This window comes from Mus caroli, chromosome 10, assembly GCF_900094665.2.
Source record: "Mus caroli chromosome 10, CAROLI_EIJ_v1.1, whole genome shotgun sequence".
NCBI lineage: Eukaryota > Metazoa > Chordata > Mammalia > Rodentia > Muridae > Mus > Mus caroli.
This window is the reverse complement of record NC_034579.1, coordinates 71,677,502-71,696,332: the sequence shown is the minus strand read 5'-3', so window position 1 is coordinate 71,696,332 and position 18,831 is coordinate 71,677,502. Positions and strand designations below refer to the sequence as shown.

The 18,831-nt window shown below is 48.6% G+C and overlaps 1 protein-coding gene across 1 annotated transcript in view; it reads right to left on the bottom strand.

The window, feature by feature from the left end:
• The window catches only part of Ube2g2 (ubiquitin conjugating enzyme E2 G2), a 23,858-nt gene extending 6,585 nt beyond the window's left edge, over positions 1-17,273 (bottom strand). The window contains exons 1-3 of the mRNA XM_021174042.2: positions 16,873-17,273; positions 8,634-8,669; positions 8,502-8,547 (exon numbers count right to left, since the gene is read on the bottom strand). Coding sequence (XP_021029701.1) covers positions 8,502-8,547; positions 8,634-8,669; positions 16,873-17,164 — 374 coding nt within the window. The 5' untranslated portion in view covers positions 17,165-17,273. The remainder of the gene's footprint in view (positions 1-8,501; positions 8,548-8,633; positions 8,670-16,872) is intronic.
• Between the last annotated feature and the right edge of the window lie 1,558 nt (positions 17,274-18,831).

Sequence of the window (18,831 nt, the reverse complement as noted above, 5' to 3'; positions counted from 1 at the left end):
TTCTGAGTTCAAGGCCAGCCTGGTCTACAGAGTGAGTTCCAGGACAGCCAGGACTACACAGAGAAACCCTGTCTCACCCCCCCCCCCAAAAAAAATAAAAACAAAAACATCTGGCACTACAAATCTGCTTCAAGTTTTGATAGGTTATTTTAGAACAGTGATATACATACAGATCTGTAAAATACCAGCTGCGCTATTTATCACCATGATTAAGAAAGACAAAATTTCAAAAAGCTTTAATTTCATTTGCAGTCACACCCAGAGCTTCGAAAGAACAATGCAGTGTCTTGTTAGCCAAGTTTTTCTCAGTGACAAGCCTTGACTCTGGAAAGCGATCCTGTGCTAATTCAAAAACAACAGTGACTAGCTCTCCTGCTTGGAGGGATGACATGAGGCCTGACAGTCCCCTGGGGCCCTGGCACCAGGCCAGGGCAGAGGATGTCCTGGGAAGCAGCAGCATGGCCGCCTTCACAGGGTGTGGTCAGCTGAGTTCCCTCTCTCATGCTGCCTGCAGGGTCTGGATGGACCCTGAGCTTTCTGTCCTCTCAGTTGCTCGCTTGCTTGCTCGCTCTAGCACTAAGGCTGGGTAACTGTCACCTATGGGCACTCCCCATCCTTCTGCATTAAGAGGTCAAGGGGGTTCACCCCTCACCATTGCGCCGAGCCCACTGAGGAGTCACCATGAGCAAAGCCCACTCTCCACTGAAGAAGTTTATGGACAAGGATCTATCACTGACGTTAAACGGTGGCACACGTTTATGTGCACGAATGCACTGGGGCTTTGATCCCTTTATGGATCTGTGATCGGTGAGTATGTGGAGGCAGTAGCTAGTGGGCAGCAGAGTGACATCAGAACAGAGTCACATGGCAAACAGCTTCATCATGCCAGAAGCCTTGGAAACCCTTCCCAAGGGCCTGTCCAAATGATAGAGACTTGGGCTTGGACATTTTTCATAAGAAACTTTTTGCTAAATAAACTTTTATGATACCTTAAAAAGAAAAGTTGGTCAAGGGGCCTGCTGCTATTTACTATGGAAGCAAGAGGTTGCACAACGCAGTCCTTAAAGCTGCAGTCAGAAGGTTGATAAACAAAGATACCATCCTGGAAGTAACCCGGCCAGCCAGGCATAGTGGTGCACACTATTAGGCCAAGCACTTGGAAGGCAGAGGCAAGCAGACCTCTGTAAGTTCGAGTCCAGTCTGGTCTATATGGAACATACTAGACCAGCCAGACGTACATAACAGAGAAATCCTGTCTCAAAAGGGAGAGAGAGAAACAGACACAGACACAAACTGAAGTACTATGATAGAGAAGGTACCCTGTAGGGCCTCGTTATACCTGGCACCTCTGAGTCTAGAGGGAGAGAAAAATGAGTAGTGTCCTTGGAATGGGCTCCGTGGCATCTGCTCAAGGCTTTGATAACAGGTCTTTGTTTCTCATAATAGGGCTTTCTTTAAAATTAAAAAAAAAAAAAAGTCTACTGCGTTGTTCTTAGCCCCAGAAGCATGACCCAACATTTCCTCAAGTGCGCCCACATCTTAAATAGCAAAGCTGTTTGCGAACACTCAGGCTTACTACTGGTTTAAACTGGGGTTTCTTTCTCTTTTCCAGCACGCCTGCCACCTAAACAGGTATGCAGGTGGCAAACTATGCAGGGACATGCCTGCCAGAGGTAGGACATGCCACAAAGAGGCTTCCTGCTCCAGAAAAGAGAAACAGCCCAAGAGAGCTTTCGAACAAGTTTTACTCTCTGCTTCTGGGAGTAAAGATCCACACCCCAAAGAACAAGAAAGGAAACTAAACACCCAAAGCACGCACCAATCACTGGTGCTGACAAACATCTCCCATCCCTGACTGCAAACTCTGGCTACAGTACTATCTCCAGCATAGCAGCAGAGAACTGTGTAACCTGCTGCCCATGGGTGCCTACTTAAGAGCTTCATTGGCTTCTCTGTGAGAAAAACACATGTGGAAGACAGTGACTGGACTATCATGTTACTCCTGCCCGAGAGCCCACTACGTAACTCAGCCTGTCCTCCAGAGCTGCTTCAGATCATACCAGCAACACACATGTAAACAAGGAACTCCAGCCAGAGCCTGCCTTTCACTGTTAGATGCTGCAAGGTGAACCTGGGTCAGAAAGACAGAGGCTCAGAGTAGCCTCCTGATGCTACAAGCTGTTTGATACCTTCTACCTCTATACCCCGGGCAGCTGTTCCTACCTCACCAGGGCCCAGAACATGTGACAAGGGGATGCATGCACCACACATCTGGCCACATGCCAGGCTGATGAGACTGGCTAGCTAGGCAACAGGGGTTACCAGAAACTTGTCTGTTCCCAGGACCTTGTTAGCAACAGGATACCACCATAGGAAGCTGTGACTAGAAAAGGGGCCACATGCACCTTTGCTGTCCCAGCAACTTGGATGGATAGGGATACCCTTCTTCTTGGTGTTCAAACAGCTAGAACCAGGATAGTAACATATAGGGTTTACTCCATTGGAATTCCAGGTCAACTCTATCCACAGGAGTCACAGCCACACTTAGGACATTAGGTGTCTGAGACTGAGTCACTGCTAAAAAAATCTTAAACACACATGCAGTATTTGAAAGGCACTAAGTCTGTCAACTATAAAACTTTACAGTGAATTCTAACAGAATAACACAATATTCACTTGCCTACATAAATGCTAAGCTTACTCATGCTGGAATGTATTCAAATACAGACATATGTAAGCAAAAAGGCAAGCGCCTCCTTCAGCCTATGTCCTTTCCCAGAAGACTGAGCACTGCGGTTCTGCAGGCTTTCCTGTGTGCAACTTTAGACTGTAGCGTGGGTATGAGTGATGGGAGAGAAGTTCTCAAACACCCACACTTACAATGTTATTCAAGCAGCGACATCCTACAAACTCATCTCATGACTCCACAAAACACCAACAGGAGCCCTGCAGAAAACGTCGTGTGTATGGACATTCATGGCAATTGGAACAGCCTGAAGTCTAACAGAAAGAACAAGGCCAGAGCTACAACAACCAGATGGTGCGGTGCATGGCATAAGGACGGGCACAGAGCAGTGACCTCGGATGTCCAAAACTAAGGCCCAGTATCATGATCTATACTGACCTTTGACAATGACACCAAGATTATTTACTCAATGGGGAAATTCAACAAAAGGCCCTGAGACATGAGGACAGCCACAGGCAAAGAGTGAAGGCTGACTCCGCCCCTACATTTCACTCAGTACAAACTAACTGACAGAAATGTGGAGAGCTACAAGCTACTGGGGTACTTAGCACTCATTGTCAACCTGACAAAATCTGTAACTACCTAGAAGGTAAGCGTCTGCGTCTGCTTGGGAGGGTTGATCTCAATCAGATTAACTGAGATGAGAAGACCCACCCTAACTGCCACACAAATAAAAAAAGGTGCAAAGGACCAGAAAGATGCTCAGTGGTTTAGAGCACTTGCTGCTCTTCCAGGTCCCAGGTTTAATTCCCAGCATCCATTTGGTGACTCACCACCATCCTAACTCCAGTCCCAAGCAAAGCACTTCCCCTGGCCTCCACTGTATCATGCAGTCCACATGCATACATGGGGACAGAACACTTCCCACGAGCCCTCACCCCTCTCTGCTTCCGGACTGTGATCCTGTGTGACATCACCTCACACTCCTGCTGCTGTGACTTGCCACCATAATGGACTATGTTCTCAAACTGTGAGCCAAAAAGAATTCCCCCTCTCCCTCTCTGCTGTCCTGGAACCTGCTCTGTAGACAGGCTGGCCTCTGCCTCCTGAGGGACAAGGCAAAGGAGTGTGCAACCACGGACTGTCAAGCCTTTCTCTCCTCGTTTGCTTTTGTTAGGGTATTTTATCAGAACAATGGGAAAGTAACTAATACAGTTATTAAGCTTGTAAAGAAAGTATGAAAGAAAGCCCCTAACCTCTGGCTATATGTGATGCTAAAGCACAGTCCACTGAAGGAAACCAGTACAGCAGCTGAAAGGCGGCCTGGTGATTAGGAGAACTTGCTGTTCTTGCAGAGGACTGAGTTCAGTTCCAAGAACCCACATTACCATCTGTAACACCAGGTCCAGGGAACCCGACGTGTCCCCCAAATGCTCCTGTATTGAAAATGTGGTCCCAGGCTAGAGAGATGGCTCAGCGGCTAAGAGAGCTGACTGCTCTTCCAAAGATCCTGAGTTCAATTCCCAGCAACTACATGGTGGCTCACAACTATCTGTAACAGAATTACAGATGCCCTTTTCTGGTATGTCTGAAGATAGCTCCAGTGTACTTGCCATATATAATTAATTAATTAAAAGTATTTTTTTTAAAAAAAGGAAACGTGGTCCCAGCTGGCAGGGTTCCCAGGGCCCTGAGCACACAGCTGACCAGGCCATTGGAGGGCTGGAGGACATGGGTCCCAGGGGTGTCAGGGTGCCTCTGAAGGATGTGTCTTGCCCCTGACTTGTCCTCTCCTCCCTTCCTGCTTCTTCTCTCACAAACAGTTAAGTTGTTGTCCCTGGCACTTGTCACCATGATGAAACCATGACAACATAACCAGTGACAAGCCTCTATCTACACAGGAGGACCCAGGCATCAAAGGCCCCCCTCAGTGCTCAGCCTACACAGATCCACAGTGACAGGCCATGCAGGAGGGCAGTGGCAAAGCCAGCAGTAGGTATCAGGCTTCCTCGGTGTCCAAAAATACCAGGGACGCAGGAGGCCCTAGAGACCCGAGAGAATCTAAGGGAAGAGAGGCCCCACTCACCAAAGAATAAAAGCCTAGCCAGTTCTCTGCCAGAACAGCAGGGTGAGACAAAGCCACAGGAGGACAGTTAATTCCTTGATAGATGTTCTAAGAACATTTGTAAACGGCCTCTTGTTTGTGAAGGGTCTGGAACAGGACCAAAACCCACAAAGTCACTAGATCTTGAAGCAGGGGAATTCCATACTAACGCAAAAGCCCTATTCAAACACAAACGTGCTCTCCCAAAAATCAGTTCTAATTACTTTTTAAGACGGGGTTTCAATATATTTGTTTAACTTTATACTGTTTATATAAAATTAGTAATAGCTAACAGACTTTTAATAATGCACTTTTAAAAATCCATACTAAAGAGAGCTCAGCTGTTTTTTAATAAGCTTCTACACCCATAGATGCATATGAGCCACCACCTTCCAAATATTACAGACTCATCAGGTGCCCTGACCTCTGCAGGCCTCCTAACAGCCGCTGCTCCTATGGCAGGCACGCCACTGATGGCATACGAATAAGCACAGGTGTGCCTGTGTTGACACAGGACATGGCAGATGAAATAGACAGGCCACACATCAGTTCACACACATGATCACATGATCATATGCTTCAGTTCACAAATCACATGATCACCTGCTTCTTTAAAAGCAAACAAGGCCTGGGGGCATGGCTGGAGGCCCAGAGTTTGATCCCCAGCACTGAAAAGTGAGAGAAAGTACACGGAGCTCCACCTGGCAGGCCCACAGCCATGACCTGGCTTGGGGCAGCCCTGGCTACAGGCCTCTATCATCCCACAGAAAAGCAACAGAATCATCCCCCCCCCCCCCTCATCTGGCTTCACCAGTGTGATCTAGAATCAGCAAGTTCCCGAAATGATTCCTAAATTTAAATAAATTTTATTATAGAATATTATCAAAATTTGGGGGGCAGGTTTAAATGGTTGTTTGGGTGGCTGGTTGGTTGATTTTTTTTTTGAGACAATGTCTCTCATACAGCCCTGGCTGTCCTAGAACTCACTAGGAAGACCAGGCTGGCCTCACGCTCAGGCCTCCATTGCCACTCAAGTGCTGGGGTTAAAGGTGTGTGCCATTACACCCAGCCAGTTTTTCTATTTTACTAGCTCTTGTGATTATTGCTATAGCCCAAGGTTTCCAGCATCCACTGGAAACTTTGGACATATCCCTCAAGGACACAAGGCACAACTGTACCGCACTGCACACAGACTCCGGGAGACTTAGAAGAAATGTGACCCAACAGGCAGTAAGGTCTGAGAGACATAAATAAGGGCTACGGTGCTTGCTCTCGGTCCTGGATAAACTTTAAAAACAACCAAACTCCTTACTTCCACTCAGCTTCCATGCATCATCTAACGCTCACGGGCAGAAATTACCAGTCCTCTTCCTAGGCCAGCCTGCATGGCTTCAGGAACAATTGTGCCAGGCCTGTAATACCAGCAAGTCAGCAAGCTGAGAAAAATGATCAAAAGTTCAGGTATCCCTGGGCCACAGGAGTGAGTTCAAGACCAGCCCAGTAAACTTAGCAAAACCCTGGCTCAAAAATCAGAAAGAGCTTGGGCATAGGTGTGGCAGTGCCCTGACGCACACGGTTCTGGGTATGCAGGGTGGCAGCTCTGACAGCACGCACACCATTCTGGGTATGCAGGGGTCGGAGCAGGACGGCCGCAATGTGCTCTAAGCACAGACATAAACAAACCCTCCTTGCTCAGAGCTCACAGTCCTGTAGTCAAACCTTCTTCCCTACCCTGTCCTCCAGACCAATAAAATCCAACCTGAAACACTACAGCCAATTGAAATTTGCATTCACTAACAAGAAACTGATTATAGAATGCACTTTCCTCAGACTAACCTAACTTCACTTTCTTGTGCATCTAAGGTAGAAAGAAGAAAGTTAAACAGGCCGAGTCTGGATCAGAGAACATCCTAAACCCAGGTTTCTATTTCCAAGCAAAATAACTATAAGAAGTTAAATATCACAACATCTAGATTGGGGCTAGGAGCCATCAGCTCACTCAGGACCAAGAGCAATGCAAGACCTGCGAGCAAGAGAAAGCAAACAGGAAAAGAGAAGCAGAGGAGGGGAGGGGAGGGGAGAAGAAGAAACAAGAGCCCTGGCTCTTCAGGTGTAATGCTGCTGCTCCTGTAGGTCCGAGGGCCCACCTGCCGCTTTGAGGGTCCTTTTCCTACTAGGAAAGACACACACACCTTCTGAGGCTCATCCACCATGGCCAGTGCATATTATGAGATACACACACACACATATACATATATATAAACATACACATATGTTGTTCTGTCTAGCTTCCTGGTTTCTAAGCTGTTCCTCTGGGTCAGGCCTTCAGCATTTAGACAGACCACCCAAATTGGGTCATAAAGATATTCTCTGACTTAACTTTCTCCGTGATAGGTGCTAAGACCATCCTCCATCCTGAAGGGTCTGGGCTCACGAGCTTGATAAAATAATGTACAAAGGGAGGCCAAGAAGGTTAAGCAGACAGGCCAGCTGAGCTCCCATGCAGGCTGTCAGTCACACACACTGTGAACAGGCATCAGAGAAAGAAGAGAGTGGTACTAGAGGGTGGGGTTGGAGCCTATGGACAGCAGCACATGGCAGCTCACAGGAAGATGAACAAGAATCCACCATGTGCTACAAAGTACCACAGGCCAGGATCTCTTCACTGCATATCTGTATGCTTCGAAAAGCCCTTTAGAAGGACCAGAGAGATGGCTCAGCAGTCAAGAGCACCTGCTGCTCTTATAGAAGACCCAGGTTCAATCCCAAGCACCCACAGCAGGCAGCTCCCAACTGTTCCTAACTCCAATTCCAGAGACCCTGACACCCCCTTTAACCTTTACAGGCACCAGGCACACATATGGTACATAAACACACATGTAGGCAAACACACATACTCACACAGATACTTCAAAAAAAACAAACCAAAAGCACTCCAGAAGAAACTGCAGGTGTAAGTCAAGTGTTTCAGGGAGCTGCTTCAATGATGGAGTCATAGGAACCCCAACTTCCAGCTAATCAGACCTTCCAGACACCCAGACTTAAGCCTGAAGGGAGACTGTCTGTCATGGGGACAGAATCCCCTGGGATGTGCCACTCTCCAGGGAGACAGTGTCGTGACTGCACTGGATCAAAGCACACTGGCAGCCACTCTGGTGGGGAGAGACCCCACCACTGGGGACACAGAGACGCTCGTTGTGTTGTCTGTGACATGAAACCAAGGGGCGAGTAAGGCCTTGCTTCTTCCTAAGAGCCCCACAGACTACATCACCATCTGGGATGGGTGCTGCTGGCACACACCTTAAATCCCAGCACTTGGGAGGCAGAAGCAGGTTCAAAGCCAGCCTGGTCTAACAGAGTGAGTTCCAGGACAGCCAGGGCTACACAGAGAAACCCTGTCTCGAAAAAAACAACAACAACAAAAAAAACTAAATAAAATTTTTTTTTTTTTTTTGGTTTTAAAAAAATTTTTAAATACCATTTTGAAACTACGTAAAGCTAATATTCACAACTAAATTGGCTATTGGTTCAAAGGAACTGCTAACATCTCCTTTGGACCCATGTTCGCCTGGCTTCTGCCCAGGAACAGCTGAAAGCTACAAGGCTCACTTGAGCCCACTCAAGTTCAAAGTTCAACATTTAGAGATTCTTATGTCTAGTTTCTAGTAAAGCAGGGGGGCGGGGGGGCTGTAATTCACAAAAGTAACTTACATGATCAATGCCTCCCATTCAAAAAAATTCTCTTCATTCATGGGGCCTGCAGGGAAGAAAAAACACATCCTAATTAGAAGACAGCTTTGGCAACTGGAAGGACACCATAATGAAATTACCTAAGCCCCTTACCTGCCACGATTCCTTCTGGAGGATTCAGGGTTAATTCTATAAAGGGAAAGAACATAGCCATTACCAAACAGAATGTGTGCTACATTGTCACTTAGCAAAGCACTTCCATGAATCACATAAATTACAGATTACAGGGGACACTTCTTCCAAGAGGGTGCCTCTTTGGTCCCCAAATAAGTGTCCAGGCCTAAAACCAGTATGGCTCTGAGCAGCCCTTTACACCAGTAAGAAGGCGGCAGACTGCCTCCCAGAGTGCTCCTGCCAGCATCTCTGACAAAGGCTTAGAGATCTAAAGTGGAGTATTCTTTAATTAAATGGCAATTCCTAACATTTTAAGAGTTGGCACAAACCTCTCTGAATGTGACAGAGCAGAGAGATGAGGCCAAGCTCAGGCTGCAGGGAGACTGACATAATCAGATCCACTCTCTAAGTCAGCGATTGATTGCGCCACCACCCAGAAGAAGCTCAGACAATGGCAGATGAGCCCACTACAGCATCACAGCCACTTAAGGTCACCTGCTGAAGACCAGTGTCTAGCTCTGCCACCAGGTGGCATGTCATCTCTTGGCAGCATGACTTTTAGCTATGTCGGGTCTGGTCTGGGGTGTCCCTAAGAGTCAAGGTTCAAAAGCAGGGTAGCAGGCGTGGGGGAGAGGAAGAGCACAACCTTTGTGAGAGGTGGCGGCATGACGAGGTGTGTGACACCACAATTGTTACAGGAGCGGGTAACTACTCTCTGGTTTCCTGTTCCAGGTGTGATCACACCCTCATGTACGACCCTGCACTCAAACCATAACGTGGGCCACCCGCTGCTCTCCCACAGACCCTGCTCTTGTACTTTGAAATCCAAAAATGTGAGATTGAAAAAAAACAAAAACAAAAACAAACAAACAGCAACTGAGTATCACTATGTAAAGCCTGGCGTGGCCGGAACTCACTATGCCCCAGGCTGGCCTCAAACTTGGAGCTACCTCTGGCCTCTGCCTCCCAAATGAGAAATGTCTGTGCCCACACCACTGTGCCCAAGTGAACAGTTGTGCTTCATAAAGTCACTCATATCCAACACCGTGTGGTAATGACCAACAGATGAACACAGCCTGTGGACACATTTGGGAAAATGGCAATGGAAGGAGAAGGAACAGCCATGTTAGGACGAGACAGAACACAGTAAGAAAACCAGGGCAGAATGCACTCTGCCAAGGACACAAAAGACCTACAGAGCCAAATGATGGTCTCTGAAAATCCAAAACATTAATAAATCTCTGCCAAGTAAGATTAAGGCAAAAGGACCAGATACAGAGATTGGAAACAGATCATCCAAAGAAACTGAAAGCCAATAGGAAATGGTGAGCTGGTCAAAGTTGCTGAGGTCAGCATCCATCCATCCCTGAACTAGTTTCCACACACACGCAGTTAGAGCATCAGTCTTGCACAGTGCAAACTGCAAACTCTCAAGAGAGAACACGCAGCCACAGAGAGACATGGATGCTCTAACAGGAACATACTAGATGAATGAGGTCACCTTTGATTTCACAGAACAATCAGGGCAGGGAGTACTTCCCACTGCCCACCCTGCTGCCCCTTGCAGTAGATTATACCTAGTAAGCTGTGGAGAGGCAACGTGAAAAGATAAAAAGGGGTGGGGGTGGGAAGGAACGTCCAACATCAACAGCACATCCTGTCGTGGATGTATTCAGCACAGGGAACTACAGCAGGCCCTGGAAGGCCTGAGGTCCCAAGCATGAACCTCTAAGTCCATGCAGACTCTCAACTTTGTGTGTGCACTCACTCAATCCATTACCAAAGGGCTGGGACAGCTATACTGTGGGGAAACCTGCAAAGGAAAACAACACCAGACCTCATCTTAGGGGCTTTTGGCCATTAACCCTCAAGAAGGGAAAGAAGAGTAAGTTGAAAGACACACAACAGAGGGCGTGACTACAGAAAGGTCCAGCAGGGGATGGCCTGAGTCTGATGCCCAGTGCATGTGCACACAATGGAAGAGAGAACACCGGTTCCCACATGAGTGCCATGGTGTTAGCACTTCCACACCCCCAGCACACACGAAAATTAACATAAATAAAAATATTGGTGGGAGAAAGTGAACGAGGGGCTGGAGAAATGGCTCAGTGATTAAGAGAATTCACTGCTCTTACAGGGAGGGGCCCAGGATTGACTCCCAGCACCCACATGGCAGCTCACAACTCCAGCTCTGTAACTCCAGTTTCAGGGGATTCAATACCTCTTCTAGTCTCTGTGGGCATTCTAATCAGGTCTGCACTTTAATACATGCAGGCAAACACTCATAAAATAGCAATTAAGATTTTTGAAGAGGGCTGGAGAGATGGCTCAGCGGTTAAGAGCACCAACTGCTCTTCCAGAGGTTCTGAGTTCAAATCCCAGCAACCACATGATGGCTCACAACCACCCATAATGAGATCTGATGCCCTCGTCTGGGGTGTCTGAAGACAGCTACAGTGAGCGAGCAGGGCCTGAGCCAGAAGAAAAAGTGTCTGAAGACAGCTATAGTGTACTTACAAATAATAAACCTTTAAAAAAAAAAAGATTTTTGAAAAGAGCCAGACAGACAGAAGGACAAGAGCCCTGGTACAGATAGATGTGTGTACACTTCAAGGAGGTGAGGAGGTGGACATCAGGTACTGTGAAGGCTGAGGCACACACTGGCAACACAGCTAGCTCTACAGTGTCCCTCTGGAGCTCCTCACAGGAACAGACTGGATAAAGAACAGAGCAGTCGGGCCAGGCTTGGTGGCACACGCCTTTAATCCCAGCAGAAGGCAGGCAGAAGCAGGCAGATTTCTGAGTTCAAGGCCAGCCTGGTCTACAAAATGAGTTCTAGGATAGCCAGGGCTACACAGAGAAACCCTGTCTTGAAAAAACAAAAAAACAAAACAAAACAAAAAGAACAGAGCAGTCTACAGAGCCTGTACACTCTCTCAGTCATAAGAATCTAACACTCAAACAAAGGAGGCAGATAGAGTCTGACCTGCTGAAATGTAGGGGTGGGGAAGAGGCCCGGTGCTGTGAACAAGGGGCACCGAGGGCAAAATGCAGCCAAGTTGTATGCTCTGTGGGAGTCCCTTTTGGACTGTCCCTGAATACTCTTCCCTCAAGCCTGCATCTAGAGACCACCAATGGAGACCCAGGCTCCACACAGCCTGTGCCATCCCAGTCACTTTGCTATCCAGCAGTGACCCCTGCTGGTCAGGGAGGAACTGCAGTCAACAGCAGGCAGTCTTCAGGACAATGTGCACAGGTTAACACTCATAAAACCACACACTTCCACATTCAGTGATAAACACAAGTTCCAGAAGAGAAACAATTACTAAACATATCAGAAGCTTTCAAAAACCATTCTCTTTAAGTGGTGATTTTTTAAAAAACTATTTTTCTTAAAAGTAGCTTAAATAGCCATCACACAAACAAACTATAAACTGTTCTCGAATTTGGTGATTCTATTTCTAGAAGCCTTGACTGGTAAAAACAAGAAAGATGGCTGCAGAGGTTACTCCTACACACTGCACAGGAAGCTCCTGGACACCCCAAGGAGGCAACCAGATGGAGAAGAAACTACATGTCAAGTAAGGCCACTAGGCCAGGTCCTGATCCATCTTCCCACGTCCTCACTGAGGCCTCAGATAAGCAGGGTCTAGAGGGTGAGTTCCTGGTCAGCCAGGACTACATGGAGAAACCCTGAGCTGAAAAACAAACACAAGGGGCAGAGTGGTGGAGCACCATGCCAGTGAGACTAGACAGAGCTATACTAGAGCTATGAACAACTGGGTAGTTCCTTTTATACTAACAACTGGGGGTTCCTTTCACTCTAACAACTGGGTACTTCCTTCTACACTAACCAGGTGTCGGTGCAGGAGAAACCAAAGTGTGATGCCACAGAGACGAGCACACAATGTTCACAGCAGGTCTTGTTGTCACAGCCAAAAGTTGGCAGCACCTCAATGGTCATCAAGAAGCCAATGTTTAAACAGTGCAGCCTGACCATGCAATGGGCTATGACTCTACATTACAAAGGACACTGCTGGGCTGGGGAGATGACTCAGCAGTTAAGCACACTGGCAGCTCTTCCAGAGGACCCAGGTTCAGTTCCCAGCAACCACACAGCAGCTCACACCTTCAGTTGCAGGAGATCCAACTCCCTCCTCTGAATTCAGCAGACACTAGGCATGAGCCTGGTACACAGACATATGTACAGGCAAAAGACCAAATGCATAGAATAAAACTAAAACCTTTAAAAAGAAAAGAAACAAGCCAGTGCTCCCTTGTCTGTGAATATTTAGGGTCAACAGAGGTCTGAAAATATCAAAATATCAGTGGAAATTCCCAGAAGTAAACAACCGATACATTTTCAATGGCAACTCAGAGAACTATAGTGAAATCTCACTCCACCCTGCTGAGCCCTGCCAGGCCTTTTACACAACAGCTGTAACTGCCCGTTCTATTTCATCACTTGCTGCTGGAAGGGTAAGGGGACACTGCAGCACAGACAAGCTCAGCACAACTGTGCTGAGTGCAGAGGCCCGAAGAAGGGGGCACCAAGACTCCAGTGAGTGAAAGCAAATCATTGCTACCTAGGAGGGGCAGGGAGAAGGGACAGAGCAGTCCCAGGGCAGGGCAGGGCAGGGCAGTCCAAGGATGCTATTATTCACAGCATGGATGTGACACACTCAAACATACAGGATCCTACAGTCCAGCGAGAAAAAGACAGCGCTGTGTAAAGCTTGCCAGAGGCAGACGTTTGGCAGAAAAGGCAGAGGTGGCCTTTTGTGTATGTGAAAGGATCCCGCTGCCTCACTTGCAATCACTGACACACAGTTCAAGCCACCAGGATGCCATCTAACACCTACCAGACAAGGTGAAGACCCCAGGGCTAGTGTATGAGTGAAAAGCCTGAGCAGTGGCACAACTCAGCTGTGGTGGCCATGACACACACCAGAAGAGCCACAGTGACCAACAGGTCAGCATATCTTGTAACGCCGGCTGCTCACTCAGATGCAGCACGGCTCTCAATTATGCTTCCAATGCAATCCTGCACATGTCCACCAGGAGATTTTCAAATCTGCTCACAGTACTTCTAAGAGTCAAACTGCAAGTAACTTCAGTGTCTGCCAGCAGCAGAACAGAGGGATGCTGGCTTGTTCATAAAGAGAAATCCACTGAGCAAGGAGAGGAGGCTGCAGTCACAAGCTTCAAGAGAAAGGAAACTGACACGAGGCTGGGTAAGAGCTCCCATGGCAAAGCAAAGAACACATAGACTGTACAACTTCCATTAAGACAGACAAAAGAAAACCACGCAGTGTCCAGAGACAGAACGGAATAGAAAGAGAAAGAATGACAACTCGGCATGACACTAACTCCTGGTGGTGCTGGGAAGATGAAGACTCTAGGTCACTGTCCTGCTCTGCTCTGCAAGCAGGGTATCATGGACACCGAGTTATTCAGCTGGTCATCACTGTAACAAAGTGCCTGAGTTAAGTCACCTGAGATGAGAGAACGCCTGCTTAAGAAAAGGCAATGCATCTGCGTCATAGCAGGGGGCAGCAGCATGGCCAGGAAACAAAGCAGGGGAGGCACTGAGAGCCGATCCTTAAGGGAAATGCAGGGACCCAGCCTTTCCACTTCTCCCGTGTCTGGCCTTAGGTGAACAGCTCTGCTCTGCTTCATGCCCCCACTCCAACGTGCTGCCTTGGTGGGCAGAGACACCTCCTGCCACGTCTGACAAGCCAAGCTCCAGATTCCCAGGCTCCACACAGAAGGGAGATGTGACCCTTGCCAGTTGTCCTAACTTCTGCACATGCACAGTGGCACTCGCCTGCCCACCCACAAATACACAAAAACAGCTGTCACTGTAAAACAATCTCAAGTCTACCCCAATGTGGGAACTGTGACACTGTCTGGAAACAGAGTCTCGGCAGATGTACCAGAATTAAATACAGAACATTCTGACTAGGCTGGGCCCTAAGCCAGTGACTGTGGACGTTTCAAGTGGAAAAATCTGAATCCCGACACACCCAGGCTCAGATGGCCACAGGAAGGTACAGGAGAGGTAGGACTTACACTAGCACAGCTAAGTAACCCACAGTAGCCAGCACTCTAGAGCTGAGAGGGAGGAAGGACCTTCCCCAAAGGCTGACCCTGCCTAGGGTTACAGCCCAGGCCACAAGTGGGCTTCTAATTCTATCTCCAAACCTTGAGATGGTGTCTGTTATAGTGTCTGAGTGGTGACAATGTTACAACAGCCCTGAACCACTGTTCCCTTGTCTGTCACAGTAAGAAGAAAAGCTGTGGGAACATGTGACAAGAACACAAGAACACACACTATTCTTACAGAGGAACCAGGTTCAAGTATTGGCACCCGTATGAAAAGGAGGCAGGCTTTATTTACCATGGGTGCCTGTAGCCCCAGAGTTGGAGGCAAAGGAGGAAACAGGAAGATGTCTGGGGCTAACTGACTGGTCATTCTAGCTGAATTGATGAGCTCCAGGTTCAATGACAGGCCCGGTCTCAAGAGAAAAGGGTGGAGAGTGAGTGACAGAGGGGGACATCCAATATCCGCCTCTGCGTGCACAGGACACTGCACTTGGGAGCAGTCTAAGGTCTTCGCTTGGCTCTTTTTGTGATATGACCACAGTCTAATCGTTTTATATCCGTTATTCAACTGCTATAAAAAAAACAAGGAGCCTGAAAAACAACAGGGTTAAAGAGATGACTCAGATTTTGTTGCTCTTGCAGAAGATCCAGGTTCTAGTCCAGCACCCACACAGAGACTCACAACCAGCTGTAACTCCAGTCCCAGAGGATCTGATGTCATCTTCTGACATCCACTGGCACAGGCACACATATGACACACTTACCTATGTGTAATCAAAATACTCAAACACATAAAAAAGTTAAGACAATGAACCACACTCAAGGTCATATCGCCTCTAAATCTACAGTACAGTCAGGTATGCAAGAGCACCTTTGCTCTAGCCCAACCTCGGATGTTCTAATTCAACCTTGGATGTTCCTGTTGAATCTACCTAATACTAGAGTACACGGTCTTAAACAGAGGACAAACCTTTTATACCATAAAGGAAGAAAAACACTCAGTGGGACTTTTATTGAATTCACAAGGACACGGAAAAAACCGCCCTCGCTCCTCATGCTTGGTACTGCTGGATGCATTTCCCATCACTGCTGCCACAGGCTTAAACAATATCCATTGATGACCTCATGGTTTCCATGTGGGCTTGGGCCCAGCCGAGACAGCTGGTTGTTTCAGGGCTGCAACCCAAGTCCATTCAAGTTGCTGGCACAACTCATTTCCGTATGGCTGTAACACTGGTCCCAGACTAGCTGTCAGCCTGGGGCCACCCTTAGCTCCCTGCCCTTTTTTTCCTCTTCCAAGAAGCCACAGCAGGTGGAGTCCTCTCCTCTGTGAACCTCCTGAGCTCCTCGCCAGCCTTCCTATTTTAGAGTTCCCTCTTTAACCAAATTCCTTCTCTCTCACACACGGAGATGATTCACAACCTTAACTTTAAACTAAGTGACAATACGTTTTGTCTGACCTAAGAGTTGAGGCTTTTTTGTGGCGGATAAGTTTTTCTCTAATGTGAATACCCTTGGCTAGAAGTGGTCAAAACTTAAACCCCTGTCCCGGAGCTTAAATGCTGTTCCCTCTTTTTTAGATAAAGGGGATGTGTCTCAATCTAGATACAGAGCTGAAAGAGTAAAACAGAAACACAGATCCGGATCCAAGGAAACTGTCCGGAGCCCGTGTCCGAGAAACTTTGGTTTGCCCCAGCAACTCGCACCTGCGGCGTGGCCGGGGGTTTGAGCCGTTATCTTGTTTACTTTTAACTTTCTCCCCCAACTCCCCTCGACAGCACGACCACCTTCCGGGGATTACCCGGTACTCGCCCCGCAGCATCAACTGTCGGGAAGGCAGATGCGCAGCGCACTGGGGCTCAGGGACCAGACCCGGGTCGCAGGGCCACGGCGGCGCTGCCCCGGCCGGCTTCTGAGGCCAGGGCCTGCCCTGCTGCGGCTGGCCGGGGTGCGCAGGTGACGGCGACAGCCTGGCCTTTTATCCGCACGCGGAATCCCGCAGCCCGGCCCAGTCGCACCGCACCGCACCGCACCGAGCCGAGCCATGCCCTGCCGGGCCACGCCGCGGGCGGCTATGGGGAAGAGGACAGGAAGGCGGCGCCGCCTGACTCACGCTTATATTCGGCCATCAGCCTCTTCAACGCTGTCCCCGCCATACCGCGGAACCTGCGTTCAGCAGCCTCGCCACATCCGCGCCGGTCCCGCCCGCCCGCTCCGACGCCCACGACTGCTTCCGGATCGCGGGCTCCGGGCGCAAATGCATCCGGGGCGCGCGCGGGTGACGTGGCGCACCCGGGTGCATCAGTCAGAGGCTCGCTGGGGTTCGCCTCGCGCTCGCCAGGTAATGGCCCGGGCCGACGGAGCTCGGCTTCCAAAATCTTCTCGGGCGGCCTCACCCTCAGCATTGAAGGCTTCCTACGCCGCCGTGAGGCCCTTTGGTCTTGAAAATTCCTGCGAGAGCTAATGGTTGGATTGTTCTCGAATGAGACTCATGTCCTTGCGCTTGGGCTCGCCCCTCAGGAGTGGCTGTCCAGATCGTGAAACTCCACCCCCACCCCCACTGTGTACTCATGAGTGTCCTAGAACTCATTATTTAGCCCAGGCCGGCCTCGAGCTCAGAGAGATGCCGCCAGTCAACCTCTGTCTCCCAAGTGCTGGGATTAAAGACCCGTGCCACTACACCCGGCTTTTGAGACCCAGGTGATTTGAGAAGATGACACTTCTAGCAAGAGAAAGAGTACCTTGGTTTCACAAAGGAAGGATAAAGTTCCCGGGCCATATCCCACCCTCTCTGACCAAAAACTTCAGACTCTGCCAAGTAAGCTGTACTTCCTCATCATACGGAGCTGCCAGATCGATGCTTGGTATCTTAGGTGCACCACTGCCTTCCCTGAGTGGACATGAGGGATACAGCTCTCCAACAAAGGGGCTTTCAGGACTAGGTGTAGGGACAAAGAGAAAGTCCCTGCTGGGACCCTGAGTATAAGAAGCTGAACTCAAAGATTTGAGGCATTAGATTCACCGCATTTGTCATTTTAAAAAAGAATATTAAGGGGGCTGAAGAGATGGCTCAGCGGTTAAGAGCACTGACTGCTCTTCTGGAGGTCCTGAGTTCAAATCCCAGCAACCACATGGTGGCTCACAACCATCTATCACTTGAGACCTAATTCCCTCTTCTGGTGTCTGAAGACAGCTACATACAATAAATAAATCTTTTAAAAAATATAGTAGAGCCGGGCAGTGGTGGCGCACACCTTTAATCCCAGCACTTGGGAGGCAGAGGCAGGCCGATTTCTGAGTTCGAGACCAGCCTGGTCTACAAAGTGAGTTCCAGAACAGACAGGGCTACACAGAGAAACCCTGTCTCGAAAAAGAAAAAAATATTAGAATGCTACTCCAATTACATGTAAGGTTAAAAAAAAAAATCCCACACGCATAACCCTCTCAAGCATGCCCCACCCACAAGACAAAAGGAGACCTCGTTTCCTTTGGTCTCCTCCTGCTGTTGCCTGTAGAAGCATACATTAGTCTAACACATCCAAATGATGTGTCAGCCCCGATTCCCTGGGACAGTTTGAATGTGAGACGTGCCCACGTTTTGAATGCTGGTCAGGGTGGAACCTTTACTAGATGTGGCCTAGCTGGAGCAAGTGGGTCACTTGGGGATGGGGGTGAATTTTGAGATTAGGATTAGTTTAGTTTCTAGTTCTCTCTGCTTCCCAGTCAGCTACCCTGTGAGTAAGCTGTTACACACTGCTGCCGCCTTGGAGCCACCTGCTGCCATGATAGACGGTATCCCCTCCAACCCCAAGGCAAAATTAACTTCTGTTTGTCAGGTATTGATCCCATCAGCAAGAAAACAAAATACTAAAGTAGTCTCATGAACTGAGGCCATCGCTGTGATGAACCTGACCATGAGGTAGAGCACTTCAGAGCTAGTTTTGTTTTGTTTTAAAGATTTATTTTAGGCCAGGAGTGGTGGCGCACGCCTTTAATCCCAGCACTCGGGAGGCAGAGGCAGGCGGATTTCTGAGTTCGAGGCCAGTCTGGTCTACAAAGTGAGTTCCAGGAC